Source organism: Pleurodeles waltl, chromosome 6, assembly GCF_031143425.1.
Source record: "Pleurodeles waltl isolate 20211129_DDA chromosome 6, aPleWal1.hap1.20221129, whole genome shotgun sequence".
NCBI classification, from domain to species: Eukaryota; Metazoa; Chordata; class Amphibia; order Caudata; family Salamandridae; genus Pleurodeles; species Pleurodeles waltl.
In genome coordinates, this window is record NC_090445.1 from 1,085,430,350 (window position 1) to 1,085,452,579 (window position 22,230).

Sequence of the window (22,230 nt, forward strand, 5' to 3'; positions counted from 1 at the left end):
ACTTTTATTTCACTGACTCCTATTAAAAAGGATCAGAATATTCCAATAGCTCACCATACTGGAAGTCATAGAAGTTCCACACAATCGGACAAGACCATGATCTACATTTTGTGGCCGCAAGTGCCTGTGAGGCTATTAGTAGTTGGAGCAGGTGGGATACTTGGAAGTTAGAGCACAAGCTACCTTGTACATGTGGTTCATTGTTTCTCTGCGTTGACCGGATGCACTCCTCCAATAATGGTTCAAATAAACCATTTAAAAATATTAAGATAATACAATGATCGTTGTTTTGTATTCAGTGTATTAACAGTACTAATTACACTGTGGAGTGGCAAAAAAATAATTCTGGCGCAAACTATGCTGGACTGGGATTGTTGGATTGGGCAGGATGGAGGGGGCAACACTAAACTGCCACAGGCTAGCAAAGAAGAAAGAAGGTGGGTTAGGAATTAGGAGTGGTACAAAAATGCATGTGGAAGGGCGAAAAATATTTCCATAAATAAAAAAAAATGGAAAACCAAGAAGGCGGCTTTAGGACATTCGCTCATTGCTATAAACCCATGAACCATGTGAATGATAAAGCTACACCTGGCTGAAGAGCCCTAGTTGGGGCAAAACCAGTCAAGTTGCTTGTGTTCCAGTTCACGGAGGATCTGGCCAAGCAGTTCGAGATGGACGGTTCCCACGAGTCCAGAAGGGTCAAAACTGATTTGCAAATGACTGGGTTCAAACTGAGGTGGCATGGCGTGCAAAAGAACAATGGTTTGTCCTAGCTATCACCAGTGGCTGAGATTAATTAAAGCATTTCATTCGTCACTGTGTTGTTTTTGCATTTGCTGCCTTAATTGCACTGGGTATGCCCAGAAGTAGGTCCCGGGCTCACTGGTCTTAGATTGCTTGTGTTTCGGTTTAGGAGGACCTGGCTGGGCAGTTTGGGCTGGATTGTTCCTATGAGGAGCAGGGTCAAGACTGACTTTCAAATGGCTGGGTTCAAACGGAGGAGGCATGGTTGGGAAGAAAAAGAAGATGGATTGGGATGCGGCCCAGAGTGATCGCAAGTGGCTGATATTAATTCAAGCATTAAATCCACCCCCTTGTTTTTCCATCCAAATGATAAACCAATCAACAAGCCTATGCAACCTGCAACTGACAGATTTGTGGATAAAAAAAAATCTACTAGTAAACACACAATATAAGCTATTAATTTCTTGAGACTGGCAAAATGTGACGCAATCTGTTTTCACAACCTAAAAACTATTCTAAATTGAACATTTAGAAATTCACATTGTTTGCTTATTCCGGTCATCTAACCTCTTAATGCATGTTCCCACTTCCTCCCTTACCAGTGTCAGATTTCCCTAAATGTTAATGTTAGATAAACTTATAAAGCATTCAAATACCCAGGGGGTGTTTTGGCGCTGATCCTTCTGGGCCGAAAGACTGGGACAGCATTAAAGATTGAAAAGCCAGGTTTAGGCAACTCCTTGATTTACAGAACTAGGGAGTTCCATTCCTTCGTGGCAACCACCTGGAAACTTCTTCCGCCCGGTTAGGAATGGGGTCTCTAGTTGCAGTCGGTTTGCACCCTGTCCAAGTAGGGACCCTCACTCTAGTCAGGATAAAGGAGATACCCGCTCAGATAACCCCTGCTCACCCCCTTGGTAGCTTGGCACGAGCAGTCAGGCTTATCTCAGAAGCAATGTGTAAAGCATTTGCAAATAACACATTAAAAGGGAAAACACTACAAAAGGACACCACATCAGTTTTAGAAATATTTATCTATATAAAACAAGACCAAATACGATAAAAATCCAACAGACAGTAATAAAAATATGAATTCTGCAAGATTTACTCAAAAATGCAGTTCCTTGAAGTCGATAGCTCCACCTGGGGCTATTCTGGCGTCGTGGGCAGCAAAACCAACAGTTCAGGCTGGCCACGGCGTTGCAGGCCAGCTACTGTGTCTGGAAGACCCGCAAACAGTACCTTGGATTTGCAGGGCATTGTGATCCTTACGGTGAGCTCTGGAGAGCGGCGTCACTGACGTCGTGGTGTCTGTTCCGGAGCCGGTGCAGGAGTTGTCAGGCCCTGGAGGTCACACACGCCTCAGATCAAACTCCAGGCTGATTAAGTCGGGTGCGCCGACGTGGATGGCGTCGGGGCTGCGGCGCGAAGAGGGATGATGCAACGTGCAGTGCCCACAGGTCACATGCAGGCAGTGGCTCGGTAATGGCGTCCAGCGGCGTCGGTGACACCAGGGCAGCTTGTGAAGCTGGGTAGTGCGACGTGCGGTGTCCACAGGTCACGGTGCAGGCAGCAGCATCGTCGTTGCTGAATCGCTGTCGTTGGTAGGCCCAGGTCAGCGGGATGGGACGGTGCTTCGTGACCCTCAAGAGCGGTGTCCACAGGCTAAGGTGCAGGCAGGATGCCTGGTGACGACACAGGAATCGATGGTGCTGGTGTCGGTGGACTGGGGCTGCAGTGCTTGACGGTGTTTCATGTACCTCACGAGCAGTGTCCACAGGCCACGGTGCAGGCACTGGTGTCAGCAGGAGCGTCGTCGTCAGGAATACCCAGACTGAGGTGTGAGCAGGCGATGCCGGAGTGCGGGGCCCACAGGTCACGGTGCGAGCAGTGACTCAGTGAAGTCGTCCGATGACCACATTGGTGAGACCAGGGTCGCGGTGCGAAGCGGGGCAATGCGACTCCGTGTGGTGTCGGCAGGTTACGGTGCAGGCCAGCGGAGTCGTTGCCAGTGTTGCAGTGGTTTCTCCTCTTGAACAGCACAAAACACACAGTTCCCAGTGCTGCAGGTCGAGGAAACTGAAGTCTTTGGTGTCCCTGAGACTCCCAACAGGAGGCAAGCTCTACTCCAAGCCCTTGGTGAACTTTCTCAAGCAGGATACACATCAAGGTTCACCCTTTGCACTTTTCAGGCAGAAGCAGCAACTGCAGGCCAGTCCAGCAAAGCAACACAGCAAAGGGACAGTACACCTCCTTCAGCTCTTCTCCTGGGCAGAGGTTCCTCTTGATTCCAGAAAGATTCTAAAAGTCTGGGGTTTTGGGTCTTTGTCTTATACAGAGTTCTGCCTTTGAATTTGGCAAACTTCAAAGCAAAGTCTCAAGTGTTTGCAAGATCCTTCCTTGTCCAGGCCAGTCCCCAGACACTCACCAGGGGGTCGGAGACGGCATTGTGTGAGGGCAGGGACAGTCCTTTCAGGTGTGAGTGACCACTGCTCCCCTCCCCTCCAGCACAGATGGCTAATCAAGATATGCAGGCTACACTTCAGCCCCTTTTGTGTCACTGTTGAGAGGAGAGATGTGAACAGCCCAACTGTCAAACTGACCCAGACGGGGAATCCACAAACAGGCGGAGTCACAGAATGGATTAAGCAAGAAAATGCCTACTTTCTAAAAGTGGGATTTTCAAACTAACAATCTAAAAACCAACTTCACTAAAAGATGTATTTTTAAATTGTAAGCTCAGAGACCCTAAACTCCATATTTTTATCTGCTCTCAAAGAGAATCTGCGCTTTAAGGATATTTAAAGGCAGCACCCATGTTAACCTATGAGAGAGATAGGCCTTGCACAGTGAAAACTGAATTTAGCAGTATTTCACTGTTAGGACATATAAAACACACTAGCATATGTCCTCCCTTAAACATACACGGCACCCTGCCCATGGGGCTACCTAGGGCCTAACTTAGGGGTGCCTTACGTGTAGTAAAATGGAAGGTTGAGGCCTGGCAAGTGGGTACACTTGCCAAGTCAAATTGGCAGTTTAAAACTGCACACACAGACACTGCAATGGCAGGTCTGAGTCATGTTTACAGGGCTGCTAATGTGGGTGGGCACAACCAGTCCTGCAGGCCCACTAGAAGCATTTGATTTACAGGCCCTGGGCCCCTCTAGTGCACTTTAACAGTAAATCAAATATGCCAATCACGGATGAACTAATAAAAAAATAGGAGGAAGAAGGCAAAAAGTTTGGGGGTAACCCTGCAAAAAGGGCCATTTCCAACACGCCCTATGAAGCTTTCTTGAACGGAGAGTCCTGGGTGGGGCTTACCATTCCAGAAAATCCATCAGGTAATGTTTTATAAGTCACACACAACTTTAAAATTATTCTTTTATTAATCGGAAGCCAGTGTACTTTCCTTAAGGCTTTAGAGGTTGATTGAAACTTAGGAACCTTTTAAAAAAAAAAAAAAAAAAAAAAGTGTGCTCCAGCATTCTGTATGACTTGCAATTTATTTATTAGTTGTTACTGCAGATTGGAATACAGGCTGTTGCTGTAATCTAATTTAGAATTTAGAAAGAACAAGAGATGTAACCAAAATTCTCTGCAATTCAAGGGGAAGGATTTTCTTTTTTGTTTTTAAAACATAAAAATCAGATGAGGTAACTGGTCGGTGAAAGTCAACTTGCTATCTAGGACAATCACAAGATTGCAGGCTTTCTTCACTGGGGATGGGAGTCCCCCGGCTCTTGTGGCCACCAATTCGGGGACCAAAATGACGGTTGGGTTCCAAAATGAAGAACTTCAGTTTATGTGAGTTTAGTTTTAAACAGTTCATGTTCATCCAACCACTGACAGCAAAGATGCAGTCACAGGGTATGGGTCCTATATAGGAATCATTATTATTCAGAGAGACGACAATCTGTGTGTCATCTGCATAAGAACTCAGGGAGAAGCCAAACTAAAATATCAGGTCGGCCAGAGGTGTTATATAAACGTTAAACAGAGTAGGGCTCAAAGAGTATCCTTGGGGCACCCTGCACGTCAGCAAAAAGGGGTGAGATGCACAATCACCCACGGCTACCAATTGTTCAAGGGCGTGGAGAAAGGATCCAAGAAGATTCAGCGCTATGCAATTTATTCCTAACTGGGCAAAGCGGATGAGAAGCAGCTCGTGGTTCACAGTATCAAATACTGCTGATAGACCAAGTCACATAAGTGCTGCACGGCCTCCATTGTGCAATGATGCTCTTATTTCTTTGGGTGCTTCAATAAGGGCAGTTTCTGTACAATGCCCTGGCCTAAATCCAAACTGTGTGGGATTGAGCACGTCGTACCTATCTATGTACTTCATGAACTGTTCATGATTTTCTCTACAATATTGGAGGGAAGTGGTAATCTTGAAATAGGTCTTTAAATGTTCAGGTCCCAGGCATTTAGGTTCGTTTTCTTTTTTCTTGAGTGAAAGGAGTGGTGCCCTTTTCCAAGGTGTGGGGAAGTGGCCTTCTTTGAACAAAAGAGCATAATTTCTCTTAAGTGCAAAGCAATAGGATATGGGGCAAGATTAAACACCCTTGGGGGAGATGGATCGTGTGGAGAACCCGATTTGGATGATATAGTAAGAGTTTTTGGTGCCATCAGTTGAAGAGGTAGCACACCTAGTGGCAGTTGAGGAACACCTCAGATGAACACAGGTACTGTGCTAGTGGGTGCTGTTCAAAGATCATATGGTGATTTGGGGTGCCAATAAAGGGTAAAGTTGCCTTTCTTTGCAAGAACCTTCCGGTGTGCTGGTTTCTCCATCAATGCTTTTGAGAGAAAGCAACTTCCACAGCATTGACCTGTTCTTATCAATGTGCACTTACACTCATTAGGCAGACTGCAGGCAAACAAGTCTTGTGTCATTGAAGGAGGGTGCTCCCACTCTAGATAGTCCTCATCCTGAGATGCTTTTTGCATTTAAGAAGATTAATTGGAGTTGGTTTGTCTCAACATGAGTGCTAGTGCCAAGGAGTGCTTTCATCAGCTTTATGGCAATCAGTCCAGAACCTCTCAGCTTGTCAAGAAGACAGGTGGGATGAAGCCTGGCTTTTTTCTCAAACCGTCACCCTCTACCTAGGGCTGCTCTTACATAACCGTAAGATGAAACGCATGGACATTTGTTTGCCAGTCGAGGCTCCAAGTATAATCACTGTTTTTGGCAACTACATTTAAAATCTGCATACTCAGATCAGGCATCCAGATATCAAGTATTATTCTCCTGTTGGCAACTGTAGAAATGATTTTGTTTGTTTTATGATGAGCCCAAGTGCCAAAGGAACGTTATCACTAGGTTTATGGCACTCTGCCCAGATGGCCTTCACATCTCTTGCATGGACTTTTTGCAAGCCAGCCCTAGACAGCTCCCAACAAAATTTACCATCTGACCTCTTGTGCTTGCAGAATATAAGCAACTGTTACCTTCTTCAAACACACAGTGTGGATACTCTGGAACATGCATGGTGAAAAGAGGTGAGCTGGGATTGAGACAAGCTGCCTTCTCTTGCCCATCCCCTCTTTGTGTCAGACGGGTGGAAACACATGAACAAGGGGGATTCTTAAGAGCTACCTTGATGTACAAATATGCCATGCATCACAGGGTTAGAGCTGCCTAAAAGTGTTTCTCCCACAACTGTTTTTCTATACAAAAGAACATTAGGAATCAAGGACCCAATCCATTGTCTCTTCATCAATATAGGGCCCAGTTTTAAATGCAACACTGACACACTGGAGAAGGCAAGTCAAGTTCATACTGGAAGGTTGAAATACCTTATTACTCCATGTCTCAATGACACAGTTTTCAAATGTGGGTTAATATCTGCAGGCCAAGCAGAATTCAAAAAGTCCAGCAGCCAAAATAGTCTAGGATAGATTGTATTATCTTTGTTGCTCCAAGACATGAGCTTTAGATATACTACTAGGCCACCAGGTGATACTAAGCGCGGCAACCGGGATGCTAGATCTTGGTGGGGGTTATGCCAGCTGCTTTGTTTTTTTTTCCCTAACTCCATTGAATTGTTTTTGCTACTTAGGAGTATCTTACTTTGTCTGCCTGGTAGCATCTAGGGTCAGGGTGACAGGTGTCCTTGCAGGGGAGGGGGGACAAGGCAGATTTAAGAGTGCAGTAGGGGCCATTAACATGGCACACGTCAGTTTTGGGTAGTGGGTGGGGGGTTGGCGAGGTGGGGGTCAGGGGCGTGTAGGGGCTCAAGGAATGGGTGGGGGTACTGGTGGTGGGCAAAAGAAAAATGAAGCTTTTTTTTTTTTTTTTTTTTAAGATGACTGTCCTAGTTAATGCCCTAGTGTTAATGTGTGCATAGCAAATGCAATGTATAGCTTAAGAATTCTCTTGTGCAACGCTAATGGAATTCTTAAGTGTAAATATGCAAGCCTTATGAGACGGTTAACATCAGTAGCTCCGTGATTTTTTTTTTTTTTTTTTAAACAGGAAACTCATGTGAACAGCAATAACCCGACAATCTTTATCCCTAAGCAGTTTTCTTATTCCCCTTAGTAGGGGTAGTCAGAGTTATTGCGATTTATTTAGGTAATGGTATCAACTGGGAAATTAGAGAGACAATCTGTGATCCGAGGGAAAGAAGGCTCTTACTTAAGGTAATGTTAAATGGTGCCCCTCTCAAATTGATAAATTAATATGGTCCTATTAGCGATGAAGGGGGGTTGATGATTTTAATTTTATTCAAGATCTTTCATTAGACTGGAGATCTTTAATCTGTGGTGTGAGACAGCTGGGGGGGGGTGGAGGCATTGAGGGGTGGAGTCATGGAAAGGCGGGTTACGCATTCCACAGCCATAGTGTCCGCACAAAAAGGATTTATGGAAACCGTTCTCCTACTTCTCATAAAACAACTGTCACAGGGACATTTAATTCCGACATTGTAAATGCTTCAGTTGAAGTGTTGTTCATGGAGTGTCCTGCGCCCAAAGCCCTACAGATAGATAAACCACTTCCTGTCAGGGTGCTGCTGCCTGAAAGAAATGTAAATGTGCGCTACGAGTTAATCTGCAAATGTAAAAGGACGCTTGGGAGACAGTACTGGCTTATCTTTGTGATAACAGTTTTATTTTTTTGAGTGGTACTGCAGTTAACAACTGAGCTGGGATGCAAGTGCTTTTCATTATAATTGTATTTACGTGGCGCTTACTACCCCAAGGAGGTGTTGAAGAGGCAGTTATGTAAAAAAAAAAAAATATATATTGCATTACACAGTATGGGTATTGATAAAATCTATATTTTAGAAGCACCGTTTTATCATAAAACTTAATGCATTTTGTAGCAGTATATTTTATACTGTTTGTAATACAAGTTTAAAATAATGAATTACATATTCACAGTGCTTTCTGTCACAGGTTGTGACCTCGTAGCACAAAAAATAAACAAGTCACTATTTTCCACTGCACCAACCAAGATTTAATTGTGTGGCTCTCTGGTTACACACAAACCACTGCAGTGCATTAACTAATAGAGGTTTCATAATGTACTGTTGTGCATTTCCCAATGAGTAACAACTTTTTGTATTTAATTTTCTTTTAAGTTGTGTGTCATTTTATATGTAGCTCCCGACTAAGAGAGACCTAAAAAACATACATAATATTTCGTTTTTGACCACACCTTTGACCTCGCCCCCACGCTCACTGACACCACCACTACTGCATGCAGAATCTCAGTCCCAACCCCCCTTTTTATTTTTATTTTTTTGCACTTTGACAGCTGTTTGGCCTGGCTGCCCATTCCCTTGGGGATGGTGGGAGGCGGACGCGAACTGGAGCACTGCACTGCACACAGCACTGACATCAGTGAAAACAGTTCACTTATCACAATATAGCTGGCACTGGTAGCACTAGCTGGGAGGGGAGGGAAGGCTCAGCTGCGCTGGCTGCAGCAGTCTGACCGCAGCTGAGGCTATCAGGGCTGGTGGCAAGCAACAGTTATGTTTCTAATTAGCGCTGCTTCCTGTGCCTCCAGTTTGGTGCATGCCTCAATCAGTCAATCAGGGTTCCTAGATAGCGAGACTACTCACAGTCTCAAGGCGCAACCAAAACTTAATTTTGGGCTAAATTGAACCCTGTATATGTGTTTTTTTAACGTGAGGGGCACCTCACCTTTTAGTCGTGCAGACATGCACTGTCCTACATACTGTGCTAGCCGCTGCCTTAGCTGCTCTACCGCCCAGACAGTGCCAGGTTCAGCATATGGCTGCACCTAGCCAGCTCTTACTCCCAGGCAGCATCAGAAAGAGAAAGCACTGTGTCGCAGGTGAACACATTAATTAAGCCCTATGGTGCATGGGGGCACAGGATGTCATACCACTGGGTCGGGAATGGTTCTTGTTGCTCAGACTCTCAAGGACATCCAGCCTCCCTCCCAAACATGACTGAAGCCAACAATAGCAGCAAACTAACATAACTAGGAGTCACCCACAAACCTTTGGTTTGCTAAACACCGTTTCATATTATTTTTCTACCGTAAAAATAATTTGCTGTGGGAATTGAGGGCATTGATGGTTGTCGATAAGGAGTACCAGGTTCTAGAAATGTTTGGCAGAAGGTGGTCCTTATGCCTAAAAAAGTTTGACAGGGTGGGGGTCTCAGCTTCAATACGTTTGAAGACCTCTATATTAGGTACATTCAACAAGGCCAAAAAACAGATGAAAATCAAGACTAAGCAGGTGTTGTCTTCTTTTCGGCAAGACTTTGGGCTTAGTGGCTGACAAATCCGACCAGAGCTCAATATACGAGTTACTCTTAGTGCTATAAAAGAGCATCTCATCTTGACTATTTTCTGGTGTCCCAGAGAATTAAATTAGCGGAAACAGACATTTTGTCAAACGCTCACTCTGTGAAATCAAGGTCAGTTGAATCAGACGTCCTGCCCAATACAAGATCTAGATGGCAGTTTGATAGGGCCTTATTGTCCAATCAACAATGTATACGGGAAATGAGCGTGTTTATAGCAGAGTTTATTTATTTATTTATTTTATTATCAGAAAAACAGCTCCACTTTTATCTGTTTTGGAAGCTTTTAAGGCCACTGCACGAGAGCATCTTATAGCATATATAGCTAATCCGTTCAAGGAATGTTGCAGACAGGTTCAGGAGCTTAAATCTTCTCCTGAAATCAAGACATGGGCAGCTATGAAATCATCTGCCCAGAATTCCTCAGTGAAGGATCTGGAACAGGCCAAACTAAATATCAGAAGAAGTTAATTGTTCTAAAACCTATCGACAGCAAGTGTACAAAGCAGGGCAGCAGACATGTAAACTCCCTGGGGCCAAACAGGAGAAATTGCTAGTGCAACAGACTCTGGACCCGGCCACACATAGAATGGTTTAGGAGAAAGACGACATTGCCTAGGTTTTTCTCCATCAATTTAGATATCTATATGAAGCTACATACCAAGTGCCTCAGGCTCATATATAACAATATTTCTATTCATCACCTTTGCCTCAGCTATCCTGCACATCTGCCAAGACTATGATGGGGAAAATGACAGATTCTGAGGTGTTGGAAATTCTGGGAAAATGTCCAATGCGAAAGTGAGTGGCAATGACTGATTCCCCTCTCAATGCTATATTTTCTCAACAACTTGTGCCCTTTTTGACAGAATCTTTTAATTATTTATGGGAAGGTGGAGTGGTCCCCATCTCCTTTAAGAAATCCATCATATGTTTAGACAAAAAGGGCAAATGTCTGAATGTCAATTCTTATAGACCAATAGGTCTGCTAAATGCGGACTATAAGCTCTTGACTAAAATTTGAGTAACACAGGTCTGACTAGCAGGACAAGCATTGATCCATCAGGACCAGAGAGGTTTTGTTTCTAATCGAGTGAGGGCCTTAAAAACCAATGTTTAGATTCATGTTATTGATTATTTCTCATGTAACCAAATACTGGCAGTGGCAATGATGGTCAACGCCGAGAAGGCGTTCGACGTGGTCAACTGGAATAAGTTATTCTTTTCCCTACTGCAATTCGGTTGCCCTGCACAATTTATGATGATGTTTAAAAATGTATATCAGGTTGCGGCGACTAAGGTTATTGAGAATACTAGTACAGTTGGGGAGATTTTCACCAATAAAAGGTACCTGTCAGAGGTGTCCTCTATCCCCCGTACTCTTTGCTTTCTTCATACAGCCTTTAGCAATTAAATTACATAGCACACCCAAGTTGGTTGTACCGTTGGAAGGGATGCCCAAATTAAAGTTATTTGCGGACGACATGGTGTTATATCTTAAGCCTGATGAAGTCAATGGGCATTTGAATTACTGGAAGAATACACAAATATTGCTGGTTATAAAGTGAACCCGAGAACATGGGAGTGCTATTGTTTAAAGCCTCGGCTGAAGATTTGCTGAGATTTCTACATCATCAGGGGAAGGCTCCTGGCACAGTTAGGTACCTGATGATATACGTCACTAGTGATTTTTCACAGTTATTTCAGCTGATTTATACTGCTATGCGCAGAAAGGCACAGGGTCTGTTGGATAGGTGGTCTCTTACCTTTGATGTTGACTGGATGGGTAGCATTGGTTAAGATGTCAATTTTGCCCCCACTGTTTTTCAGTTCTCTGGTGCCCCCATTAAGTTTAAGAACAGCTATTTTCAAGAACTCAGTTCCTTGCTGAGGAGCTTTATATGGCATGACAAGGCCCCCCGCGTTAAGCTTGCTACACCCCAGCTTCAGAAGGACCAGCAAGGAATAGCCCGCACGATATATTATCGAGCAGCCGTATTGGATTTTAGTGGGCAGATTTTCAGAAGGAAGGGGGAAGGGGGGCATGAGGGGTTGTCAGGAGGGTGGGAGTGTTGGGTGAGTTTTTTTTATTAAGACAATGGTAAAGGAATCCACAATGAACATCCCTGCTTTCATTAGAGACGCAAAACTACTAAGAAAGACCAGGTATCAGACACTATAGGAATGGAGCAGTAGGTTGTCGGCCATATAAAGGATATATTAGGTACCAGCAGTTTTTAATTATCTACAGATTTCGAAATGTAATTTGTTCGGCCTTTCACTCTCCAAGGCAGGTTTAAGTAGTATAGGACTTAGTACTGTCGCAACAAGGTATGTTTTTCCCCCGATTTTATAATACCCAGCACACAACACTTTAATATGGGTGTATGTCCTGAGTAGACTTGATAACGATAGTGTCTGAAAGCAACATAATGTAAAGGGTCATCTGTTTTTGGATTCAGGCTAGGGCAATAATGTTGGTCTTGATTAATTCCACTATGGCTGCCTTTCCCTTTTTGCCGGTTTACGATTTGCTTTTTGCACACATGTACCAAAGCACTTTATATTATAAGATTATGAGAATATTTTTATTTATTTTTTATTTTTTATTTTTAGGAAAAGTATAGTCTCAATGAAATGTTAGAACAGAATGATTTTTACAGTAAATTGTTTGCATCTATTTGTCATAGGTTATGATATGTACGAATTTTGTATCATGTATTTGTTTGAGCTCAAGTAATAAAAAAAAAAAAAAATTGTTATTGGTGGACTCAAAGCAAGGGATGAAACATGCATGAGAAGGCTGGAAATGAATATGAGTAGGAAATGACTCATACCTGTCGGGTGAGGCTGCCTCCTAGGTTCATAGTTCCTGAGCCCATCTTGTTAGTCTGTAACCAGAGCATCACTGTAGAGGTGAGCTTATAATGAGCTGTACGGCCACTTGACTTCTCCTGCAAAGCAATTAGCAGAGGAAAATCTTCATTGTTTGCAACCGATCTGTAATAGAAATGCTTAAGACCGCCGCCATCTGGTCATTAGCACTTCTTGCTTAGCACATACAATTGTACTGCCTCTTGACCCATGCACACCACTCCAACCCATTCATAGTAGGTCAATGCATCAACCTGATTACTATTTTTTTTACTCTTTTCTCTAAGTCCTTCCTATGCCCCCTTCCATATGCTTTTTCTCCTGTCCGGGGGGGGGGGCAGAACAGAAAGTATTTCTGGGCCCCTCTCCATCCCTTGGACAGAATCAATCCACTGGGCAGTATACTTCCACCACCTTCATTACATGCACAGCTTCCCTCTAGGCTCTTTTTTCCAAGACTGATACACCCTTCAGACTCTTTTGTTACTGTAAGTAACTGGAGAAAATATTAAATTAAAATGCACTTCCACATGTGATTTCACGCACTGTGTATATTTACTAAATGACCCTGCAGCTTTGACTATGTAGGAAAAACAGAAAGGAGAATCAAAACAAGAATAGCTGAAAATAAAGGTACCATTATAACGCCCCCCCCCCCCCTTTTCCTAAATCAGGGGGTGGCTAAGCACTTCATGGAGAAAAATCCCAGCCTAGCTCAACTTAGAATTTGAAAACTCATTATGAACTTTGGGAGAAACAGATCAGATTTCTTCTGAATTTTCTGGATTAATAAACTTCCGATAATATTTCCAAGACGAATGAGTGATAACATTGAACTAGCTTCTATCTTTGAACCCAACTGACACACTCTTCAGAAGGCGATAGACTGTCACTCTATATTGCCGACAAATTGGTCCTTTTTATTTCTATAGGGCTGCTTCTCACTTTGAGCTATTTTCCACGAAGCCACACTTATTTGGCCTCCCTCCTCTAGGCACAGAACACATATCGGATATCAATTATATTTCACTTTATCTGTTACTACAGGAAAATCATAGGAGGGCAATACGTTTTTGCAGCAGAGAAAACCAGATCCAGCAATTTACCCTTTTATAAGAGGAGGTCTATATATTGTAGCAGGAACAAGAGGTTTATCCTCCTGGCCAAGATACTTAGTTTCCCAGAAGTATAATCCTTTCCATTCTATACTCTATTTTCTGTGTCTGATACTGGCAGTTTGACTGACGTCTCAATACATGAACTAGGCATTTCAGATAGTGTGAACACCAGCTTCTCTGGTCTAAATTATTTACCATGCGATTTTACCTTTGTAATCACCAATACAGTGACAACCTTGGTGTATAAAAGACACAAATTATTAGATACATATATTATGTTAAAAGATGGCTACACATATACTTCTACCAGGATTTCCCGTTTCCAATAAGTTACTTCTGGTCCCATGACAAATGGGCAAACTACTTGTATTCAGCATTGATTTTCAAACCTAAATCTTGCTCAGTTTATGGACCATTATGCTTCACAAGCAGCCTATTGCAGGATTCACAGTCCTTCTAGTACACAGGGTTAAATGGACTGGAGCACACAAAACTCCACTGTATCCATTCTGGAAAACAAAAGACAATGTATGTGCATTACGATCATAGTTATCGCGCCCTGTGCACTGGAGGTAAGATAAGGACAACGCTGAATATTTCTTAACACCTTTGACTATCCCTATGGCTACGTTTTCAAAATGGTCCATGAGTGAATTTAATGTAGTATGTATGGTGCACAATATTATGGTTAAGATTAATTTAAGATGTTATGACGGTCATGTTACCTCAAGATGCTCTAACAGGTTTATTGTTAAAGATCTTTTTATGGTCTGGCTTCACAGCACAGCTATCACCAGAAAATTATGTGAACTTCACAAGTTAGGAGCTTTGGTCTCAGCCCACATGTTGGGAGCTAGGTGTACTTTTTGATTGGGCAGAAGAGGTGTGCCTCTACACAAAAAAGTGCTTGCTCTCCACATAGCTGTGATCACTTAGTTTATTTATCTAGTAAAGCTATTAAATTTTCTTCAATAATAAGATGATTTAAGGTATATTTCTCTGGCAGCAGCATAGATTGGAGGAGGACAATCACTAACATACATGGGTTTTTAGGTCCGGATTAACAGTGCAACAGTTACCTGACCATATAACCTTCACCAATATTACGCTACAAGTTCTTTGTGTCCACATAAATACATATCCATTCCTATGCTATCCAACAGTAATGCTTCACACTACCACATGCCATTCCTTTAAAGCCAGAACTATGGGCATTACCAATGCTCAATTATACATGGAAACAGACACTGGTCAGGTTATTTCTATTGTACAAAGTTGAGGTTCAGCTTTCAACTACTGGATGATGCAAATGCTGATCGGAACCAAATCTGTCGTCAGATGTAGTTTGTATGTATGATGTATTTATTTCCCTTAAATGTTTTTGCTTCACTTTTTTTTTCTTACTTGTGTTTTCACAGACTTGGGTAGAATATAACAACTTCAGATTCCCCCTAAAGAAGAATGATCAACTCGAAACACATTATGGATAAGGGGATCATGGAATAAAAAAATTTAAAAAAAAAAAAAAAAACTCATCCAGAAACTGAAATAATTGAAATGCAAAAAGACCCATTTTCGGGAGAGAAACGATAGTTGTCATTAAATTGTGGAAACAATGCAACCTATTCCTGAGCTTATTTGATTGCCAGCAGAGTAAAGGTCTAGTAAGGCCAAAACGGCAGAGAGTTGAATATTGGATTCTGTGACTCAGACAGTCATAACCAGTAGCTTCTGGTGGATTCACTCTCCATTTAGGTAAACATATGCGAGTTGGTAACTTAATATCCAAACAGTAGGTGTGCTTGAGACTATTGAGTCACATACATACAGAACTGTGAGCAACCTGAGCAAAATCTTTCCATGCACAGCACATTGGTCTTTCCTGGCATGTAGGCAACCACACTCCTTGCCTCATTGCATCTTTAACGTCATCTCTCCAGCAGTGGATTCTCAGCAGTCCATGTGACATCGGCACTACACCCACAATCACACTCACGTCTGTTCCTCCTACAGGGCACTCTATACTCACCCCTTAGGCTCGGGCGAGTTGTCTACTCTCCACCACCATATCCCTGATCTAGCTTGTTCTGAAAATAATCCTTAGTTTTTGCCCATGTCCATCTCTTCTGGGGTGCTTACCACTCAGTCTTTTCTATTCTCTGAAATTTCAGAACAACTGAGCCCTGCTATATTTCTCAACTGTTCTAGATGAGCTTGAAGACCCCATGTTCTTCTCGCCTCTGCGATTCCTGGAATGAGCAGATACCATATGCACTCCTACCTTATCTTGATGACTGCAGCATAACTAAGCAACCCTCTTTGTGATTCTCCCCATATCTGTGGCTCTAGGACCCTCTCTGATTCTCATCAAAGACTGTAAGGTGCTAGTGAGATCATTCTCTGTCTCCTAATTTTGGGGATTCAAGCACAAATCTGAACCACAGTGCTTCTCCGCCTGATGTCAACCGATGCCTTGGCCTCGACTGGTACCCTTTCACTGTTGCAAAGAGTTTAGTCTCTCATTGTCTTGGCTCATCTCTTCAAAATCTGAGAAACAGTCCTAGTGGACTGCCCGCTACTATGGTAGAATATTCAAGAATTCAACACAGATTTATCTTAAGCTAAAGTGCGTAAGGCGATTTTCTACTGTGGAAGGGCAGACTAAGCATAAATGAGAGCTCTTTCTGGCTGCACATGGATGGAAGGCAAAGTTTTCAGACACTGCTCAACAGGAAGGTTTGGGACAGTATCTCAGGACTGGCCAGCCTTGCTGTTGAGTGAATACATTAGCCCCCTCCCCCAGTGTGATGTGGAAAGGTCGGGGGAGGGCGCTGAGAATCAGCAGGAGTAGAATCATACCTGCACTTCTTCTATGTGAGGAGAATCCTGTCCCTTTCAGTTGTGAATCCTGTTCAGGCCAAAGTTTAAAGGCATATATACACTTTGCATAGCTGGTAAGTGACCACAGTGCCTCAACATCAGGAAAGGCTTACGATGTCACACAATGTGGGGCTCATTGGCCTCTGTCAATCAGATATACACAGCATACTCTGGGGCCCAGTACACAGCATGTGTCTCCCAAAACTAGTTTCTCAGATGAAGGACATACCTGCACCTCTACAACGTGGATGGAGTCCCAGCAGCCCTTTATCTTCTTAGATCCATCGCCAGCTTTCTTAATGAGTATCACCCCAGCAAAACCATGCTCTAAGTCCCAGAGGTAGACAGAGGACACTCCACCTTCAAAGTACCTACAGAAAAAAAGTAGCAATATGAACATTTATACCAGAGGAAGGAGAAGAACAGATAATGTAGAAACAAAGGTGTACACAGCTGCCTTCCATTGGTACATGGGCAAAACCCAACCGAGGTGGAAGAGCTGGAGGAAACTATCACAGAATGATCAGCTAAGATAAATACATTTACTATGTTTCTGCTGCAGGAGACACCTTTTGGGCTGGAGTGTGCAGTTGAGTATGATTTGCAGGTCACAAGGTTGAAAATGTTAAAGTATGACAAAGCAACTTGTTCTGCCAATGATAATAAAAGTACAGATCGGAAAGGGTGAGGCAACGTCTCTTTATTTGGTCTAAATATTTTATTAGTTTTTAGAAAGAGCAAAAAAGAACAAAAACAATATATAAAAATATCAAGAGGCCCGTCAAAGCAGAATATACCCCACATTTCAAGAAATGTTTTTAAATGCCCGATCAGATACATACAATATGATTTGTTCAAAAGGTACCTTTGAGAGACAGGCAGCTTGTTGCTGTACCCCACCGCCAGCCCCCCAACCACTTTTCGCCTGTTTCTGAAAGAAACTTGGACTGGAAAGCACTAGGAACCTGCTAACCTGGTTCCCAGTGCCAGTGTTCTTTCCCTAAAACATTGTAAAAGTAATTTGCTACACCTTTAGCTACCACTATAAGTCCCTAGTAAAATGTACTTGGGTACCCAGGGCATGGGGTACTATGGGTAAGCCCCGGAGGACAGCAGCACTGATTGTGCCACCCTCTAGGACCATGCATCCAGATGCACCCCGCACTGCCATAGCAGGCTGAGTGTACTGGGGCAAACCTAAACAGACAAACTCGACATGGCACACTCCAAGTACCCTGTCCACCCTACACTGCATATGTTATGGGTAAGTCATCCCTCTAGCAGGCCTTCCAGACCTAAGGCAGTGTGCACCATACTATATGTGAGGGCATAATTGCATAAGCAATATGCCCCCACTGTGTCCTTGCCAAGCCTGGGACATAGTGAGTGAACAGAGCAGCCATTTTAATATATGTGCTGGACACTGGTCAACACGAGTTTTCCAGCTACATAATGGCTACTCTGAACCGTGGGTTGTTTGGTATCAAACAACTCAGAATGATAAATCCAAACTGGTACCAGTACTGGATTTATTATGAACTGTGTCCAGGGGTCACCTTAGAGGTGCCCCCTGCAAAAGCTAACTATCCTGGCATGATTGCCGACTGGTTCCAGCCAGCCTGCCACATCCAGACAGCCAATATACAAACCTGGGAGAGAGCCCTGGGTCTCTGGTTTGTAGAACAATGCCCTTCCTGGGTGGAGAAGCTAAAACCCCCTCCCTCAGGAATGTGCACTCTCCTGGCAGTGAACTTCAAAGGTCTACCACCCTTGAAACTCGATCCTTAGGCCGGCAACTAGAAGCAGATGGCCTCCCCCATTGCAAACCCACACTTCTGGAGGGAGCAAAGGCGGGAAAACACACAAAGGGTAGAAGAAGTGGCCTCACCTAGTCTGCACCACCCCTAAGGTGTTGCCTGCAAAGTGGACCCTCAAATTCAGTTTCCTCCAGTTTGGAATGGAGGGAAATAGCCAATCTGGTTTAGGGAAGTGAACCTTCCCACAGGAGGTGGTCACTAAAGTGGGTGGAGCCACCCATAGGTATGTGTCCCATTGGACACTACCAGGTTTCTCCTAAAATGCCCTCTAAATTCATTATTTAGTGTGCACCCCTAGACCAAGAAATCGGATTTGAAAAGACAGAAGACTAGCACTAAAGAAGATCCACTGCTGCTGAGGAGCTGAACACTGGACCGACACAAAGAAACCCAGGGGACCTCCAGGCTTAAAGAATCATCCCAGATCTCCCTTCTGAGTGGAGGCACCAATCAAAAAGCAAGCAAGAACCAACAAGCCAGTGAGGGTCACTTCGCTGACCGGCTGATATCTCCGCAACCGGAAGACGCAGCCAGACTCAACGACACACCAACAACCGGCCGGACGTGACCTAGGAGTGAGCCAAGTTTGGTGGTACTGAACCCTCCAGTGGCCGAGTTACAGCAAAAATACCCTAGGTACTGGTCAGCTGACATCTGACAACCAGAAAACCAGATCCCTCAGAGCTGAAAAAGATCAGGAGGAAGTCCCAATCGAGGGACAGCAGGAACACCCGGACCTCCTACCAGGGTGCCCCTGTTGTCCTGTAAGCAGCCCTCAAAGAGACTCACCTCCAGCTCCAAAAGTCTGTTGCACACAGCTCCGGGATCTTCATCTCGCCTTGCATCCCGCCGCCCTGCAACGAGGAACAAGCTGTGCTCCACTGGTCCCTAAACCCCTTGCTTTGTTTGGTTATCCAAAAAGGGGAGTTTTAAATTCCAAAAAGGTCCCAACTTTAGTGAGCTCGACAGCCCAAGGAGACCCCAAGGCACCATCTTTAAATGTGAAAACCAGCTCCTCTTCCAGGTGGCACTGTGCCAAGAGACTTTCCAACACTGCTCCAACCAAAACCGGGAGCCACCTGAGGCTCTCCAGCTGGCACAGTGTGCCCAATTACTACTTCGACCACCCTGCAAAAGAAGAGACTGGTAACTCAATTGTACGATTTTTTATGCATTTTTTAAAGTGACTGCCTATTGATTCCCTTGGTGTGTAATTACGCACAGAAAGACTAACTTTATTAAGACTTTGAAAAGTCATACCTCAAGAAGTATGAAGTATTTTTATAAATTCTGGTCTCGAGTCATTTATGGAGTGTGTGTGGTGTATGAATGGATTTGCGAGTACAACAAATACCTAGCACATCTCCTGGATTAGCCTAACTGCTCGACCAGTTAAATTTGGAGCATCAGATGGTCTAATTTTTACCTCTGGAAACCAAAGTGTGGTAGCCCAGACCCCCTGCACAGTGTGCCTAGTTTTGCACACTTCATAGAGGGCCAGTCACCTACAGTACCATAATGCTTAATACTGGAGATAATATGTCAAACAGCAGTTAAGAAAAATACACAGGTATGATGACCACAAAGAGTAGTTTGAAATTCGCAAGAAAGAACATAGAGCTAAAATTCATAGCCCTCAAGTGCGAGCTCCATAATGTGAGTGAAAAGGGAAACAGAAAAACGAGGAAACTAAGAATACTAGAAAAAGGAAAAAGTGAGTGAGTGAAACAGTGAGAGAGGGAAAGGGATAAGTGCCAAGGGAATGTACGTCTTGATGTAAAATGAAGTGCATCCTATAAGATATAATGAAAGGGAAAACAACAAAAAGGCCATTATGCTACATCTTTACCGCAACATCAAAAGGCCAATCAGGTTTTAGGGAAGTGTGTGTGTGTGTGTGTGTGTGTGTGTATATACACACACACACACATATACATATATATATATATAAATATACATAAACATAGCCATTATACATACACATAGTCGTTATATATATATATATATATATATATATATAGAAAATGTCACTTACCCAGTGTACATCTGTTCGTGGTTCGTGGCATGAGACGCTGCAGATTCACATGCTTTGCACATCCCGCCATCTAGTGTTGGGCTCGGAGTGTTACAAGTTGTTTTTCTTCGAAGAAGTCTTTTCGAGTCACAAGATCGAGGACTCCTCCCCTTTCGGTTCCATTGCACATGGGCGTCGACTTCATCTTAGATTGTTTTCCCCGCAGAGGGTGAGGTAGGAGTTGTGTATTACAGTAATAGTGCCCATGCAATGGAGTAAACATGTATGTACATAATGTATTTTAAGGTGATTTATTTACAAATTTACGAATGTTCGAGATCAACTTTGAAACGGCTACAGGCTCCCGGGGAGGCGGGTGGGCGCATGTGAATCTGCAGCGTCTCATGCCACGAACAGATGTACAATGGGTAAGTGACATTTTCCGTTCGATGGCATGTGTAGCTGCAGATACACATGCTTTGCATAGACTTGTAAGCAGTTATCTCCCCAAAAGCGGTGGTTAAGCCTGTAGGAGTTGAAGTTGTTTGAAACAAAGTTCGTAGTACTGCCTGGCCTACTGTGGCTTGTTGTGCTGTTAACACATCCACGCAATAGTGCTTGGTAAATGTATGAGGCGTAGACCATGTGGCTGCCTTACATATCTCAGTCATTGGAATGTTTCCTAGAAAGGCCATAGTAGCACCCTTCTTTCTAGTTGAGTGTGCCTTTGGTGTAATAGGAAGTTGTCTCTTCGCATTGAGATAACAGGTTTGAATGCATTTAACTATCCATCTAGCAATGCCTTGTTTGGAAATTGGATTTCCTGAATGAGGTTTTTGGAAAGCAATAAATAATTGTTTTGTTTTCCGAATTTGTTTGGTTCTGTCAATGTAGTACATTAACGCTCTTTTGATGTCTAATGTATGTAGTGCTCTCTCAGCTACAGAATCTGGTTGTGGGAAGAACACTGGTAGTTCTACTGTTTGATTCAAGTGGAATGGTGATATGACTTTTGGTAAAACATTTGGATTTGTCCGTAGAACTACTTTATGCTTGTGTATTTGAATAAATGGTTCTTGCATGGTAAATGCTTGGATTTCACATACTCTTCTTAGAGATGTGATGGCAATTAGAAATGCAACTTTCTATGTTAAATATTGCATTTCACATGAGTGCATGGGCTCAAAAGGTGGCCCCATGAGTCGTGTTAAGACAATGTTGAGTTTCCATGAAGGAACTGGTGGTGTTCTTGGTGGTATAATTCTTTTTAGGCCTTCCATAAAGGCTTTTAAGACTGGTATCCTAAATAGTGAAGTTGAGTGGGTAATTTGCAGGTAAGCTGAAATTGCGGTAAGATGCATCTTAATGGATGAAAAAGCTAGCTTTGACTTTTGCAAATGTATTAAGTATCCTACGATGTCTTTGGCAGATGCGTGTAAGGGTTGAATTTGATTATTATGGCAGTAATAAACAAATCTTTTCCACTTATTTGCACAGCAATGTCTAGTGGTAGGTTTCCTAGCTTGTTTTATGACCTCCATACATTCATGTGTAAGGTCTAAGTGTCCGAACTCTAGGACTTCAGGAGCCAGATTGCCAGATTCAGCGATGCTGGATTTGGGTGTCTGATCTGTTGTTTGTGTTGTGTTAACAGATCTGGTATGTTTGGTAGTTTGACATGGGGCACTACTGAAAGGTCTAGTAGTGTTGTGTACCAAGGTTGTCTTGCCCATGTTGGTGCTATTAGAATGAGTTTGAGTTTGTTTTGACTCAACTTGTTTACTAGATATGGAAGGAGTGGGAGAGGGGGAAAAGCGTAAGCAAATATCCCTGACCAACTCATCCATAACGCATTGCCCTGAGACTGATCTTGTGGGTACCTGGATGCGAAGTTTTGGCATTTTGCGTTTTCCTTTGTTGCAAATAGATCTATTTGTGGTGTTCCCCAACTCTGGAAGTAAGTATTTAGTATTTGGGGGTGAATCTCCCA

General features: G+C 43.3%; 1 protein-coding gene across 4 annotated transcripts in view; it reads right to left on the reverse strand.

Annotated features, from left to right (window-relative positions):
* Nucleotides 1-22,230, reverse strand: part of CAPZB (capping actin protein of muscle Z-line subunit beta) — a 185,091-nt gene that overhangs the window by 42,857 nt on the left and 120,004 nt on the right. For all 4 annotated transcript variants that reach the window (XM_069240156.1, XM_069240155.1, XM_069240158.1 and 1 more), the window contains exons 5-6: nucleotides 16,639-16,780; nucleotides 12,375-12,491 (exon numbers count right to left, since the gene is read on the reverse strand). In XM_069240156.1, coding sequence (XP_069096257.1) covers nucleotides 12,375-12,491; nucleotides 16,639-16,780 — 259 coding nt within the window. The remainder of the gene's footprint in view (nucleotides 1-12,374; nucleotides 12,492-16,638; nucleotides 16,781-22,230) is intronic.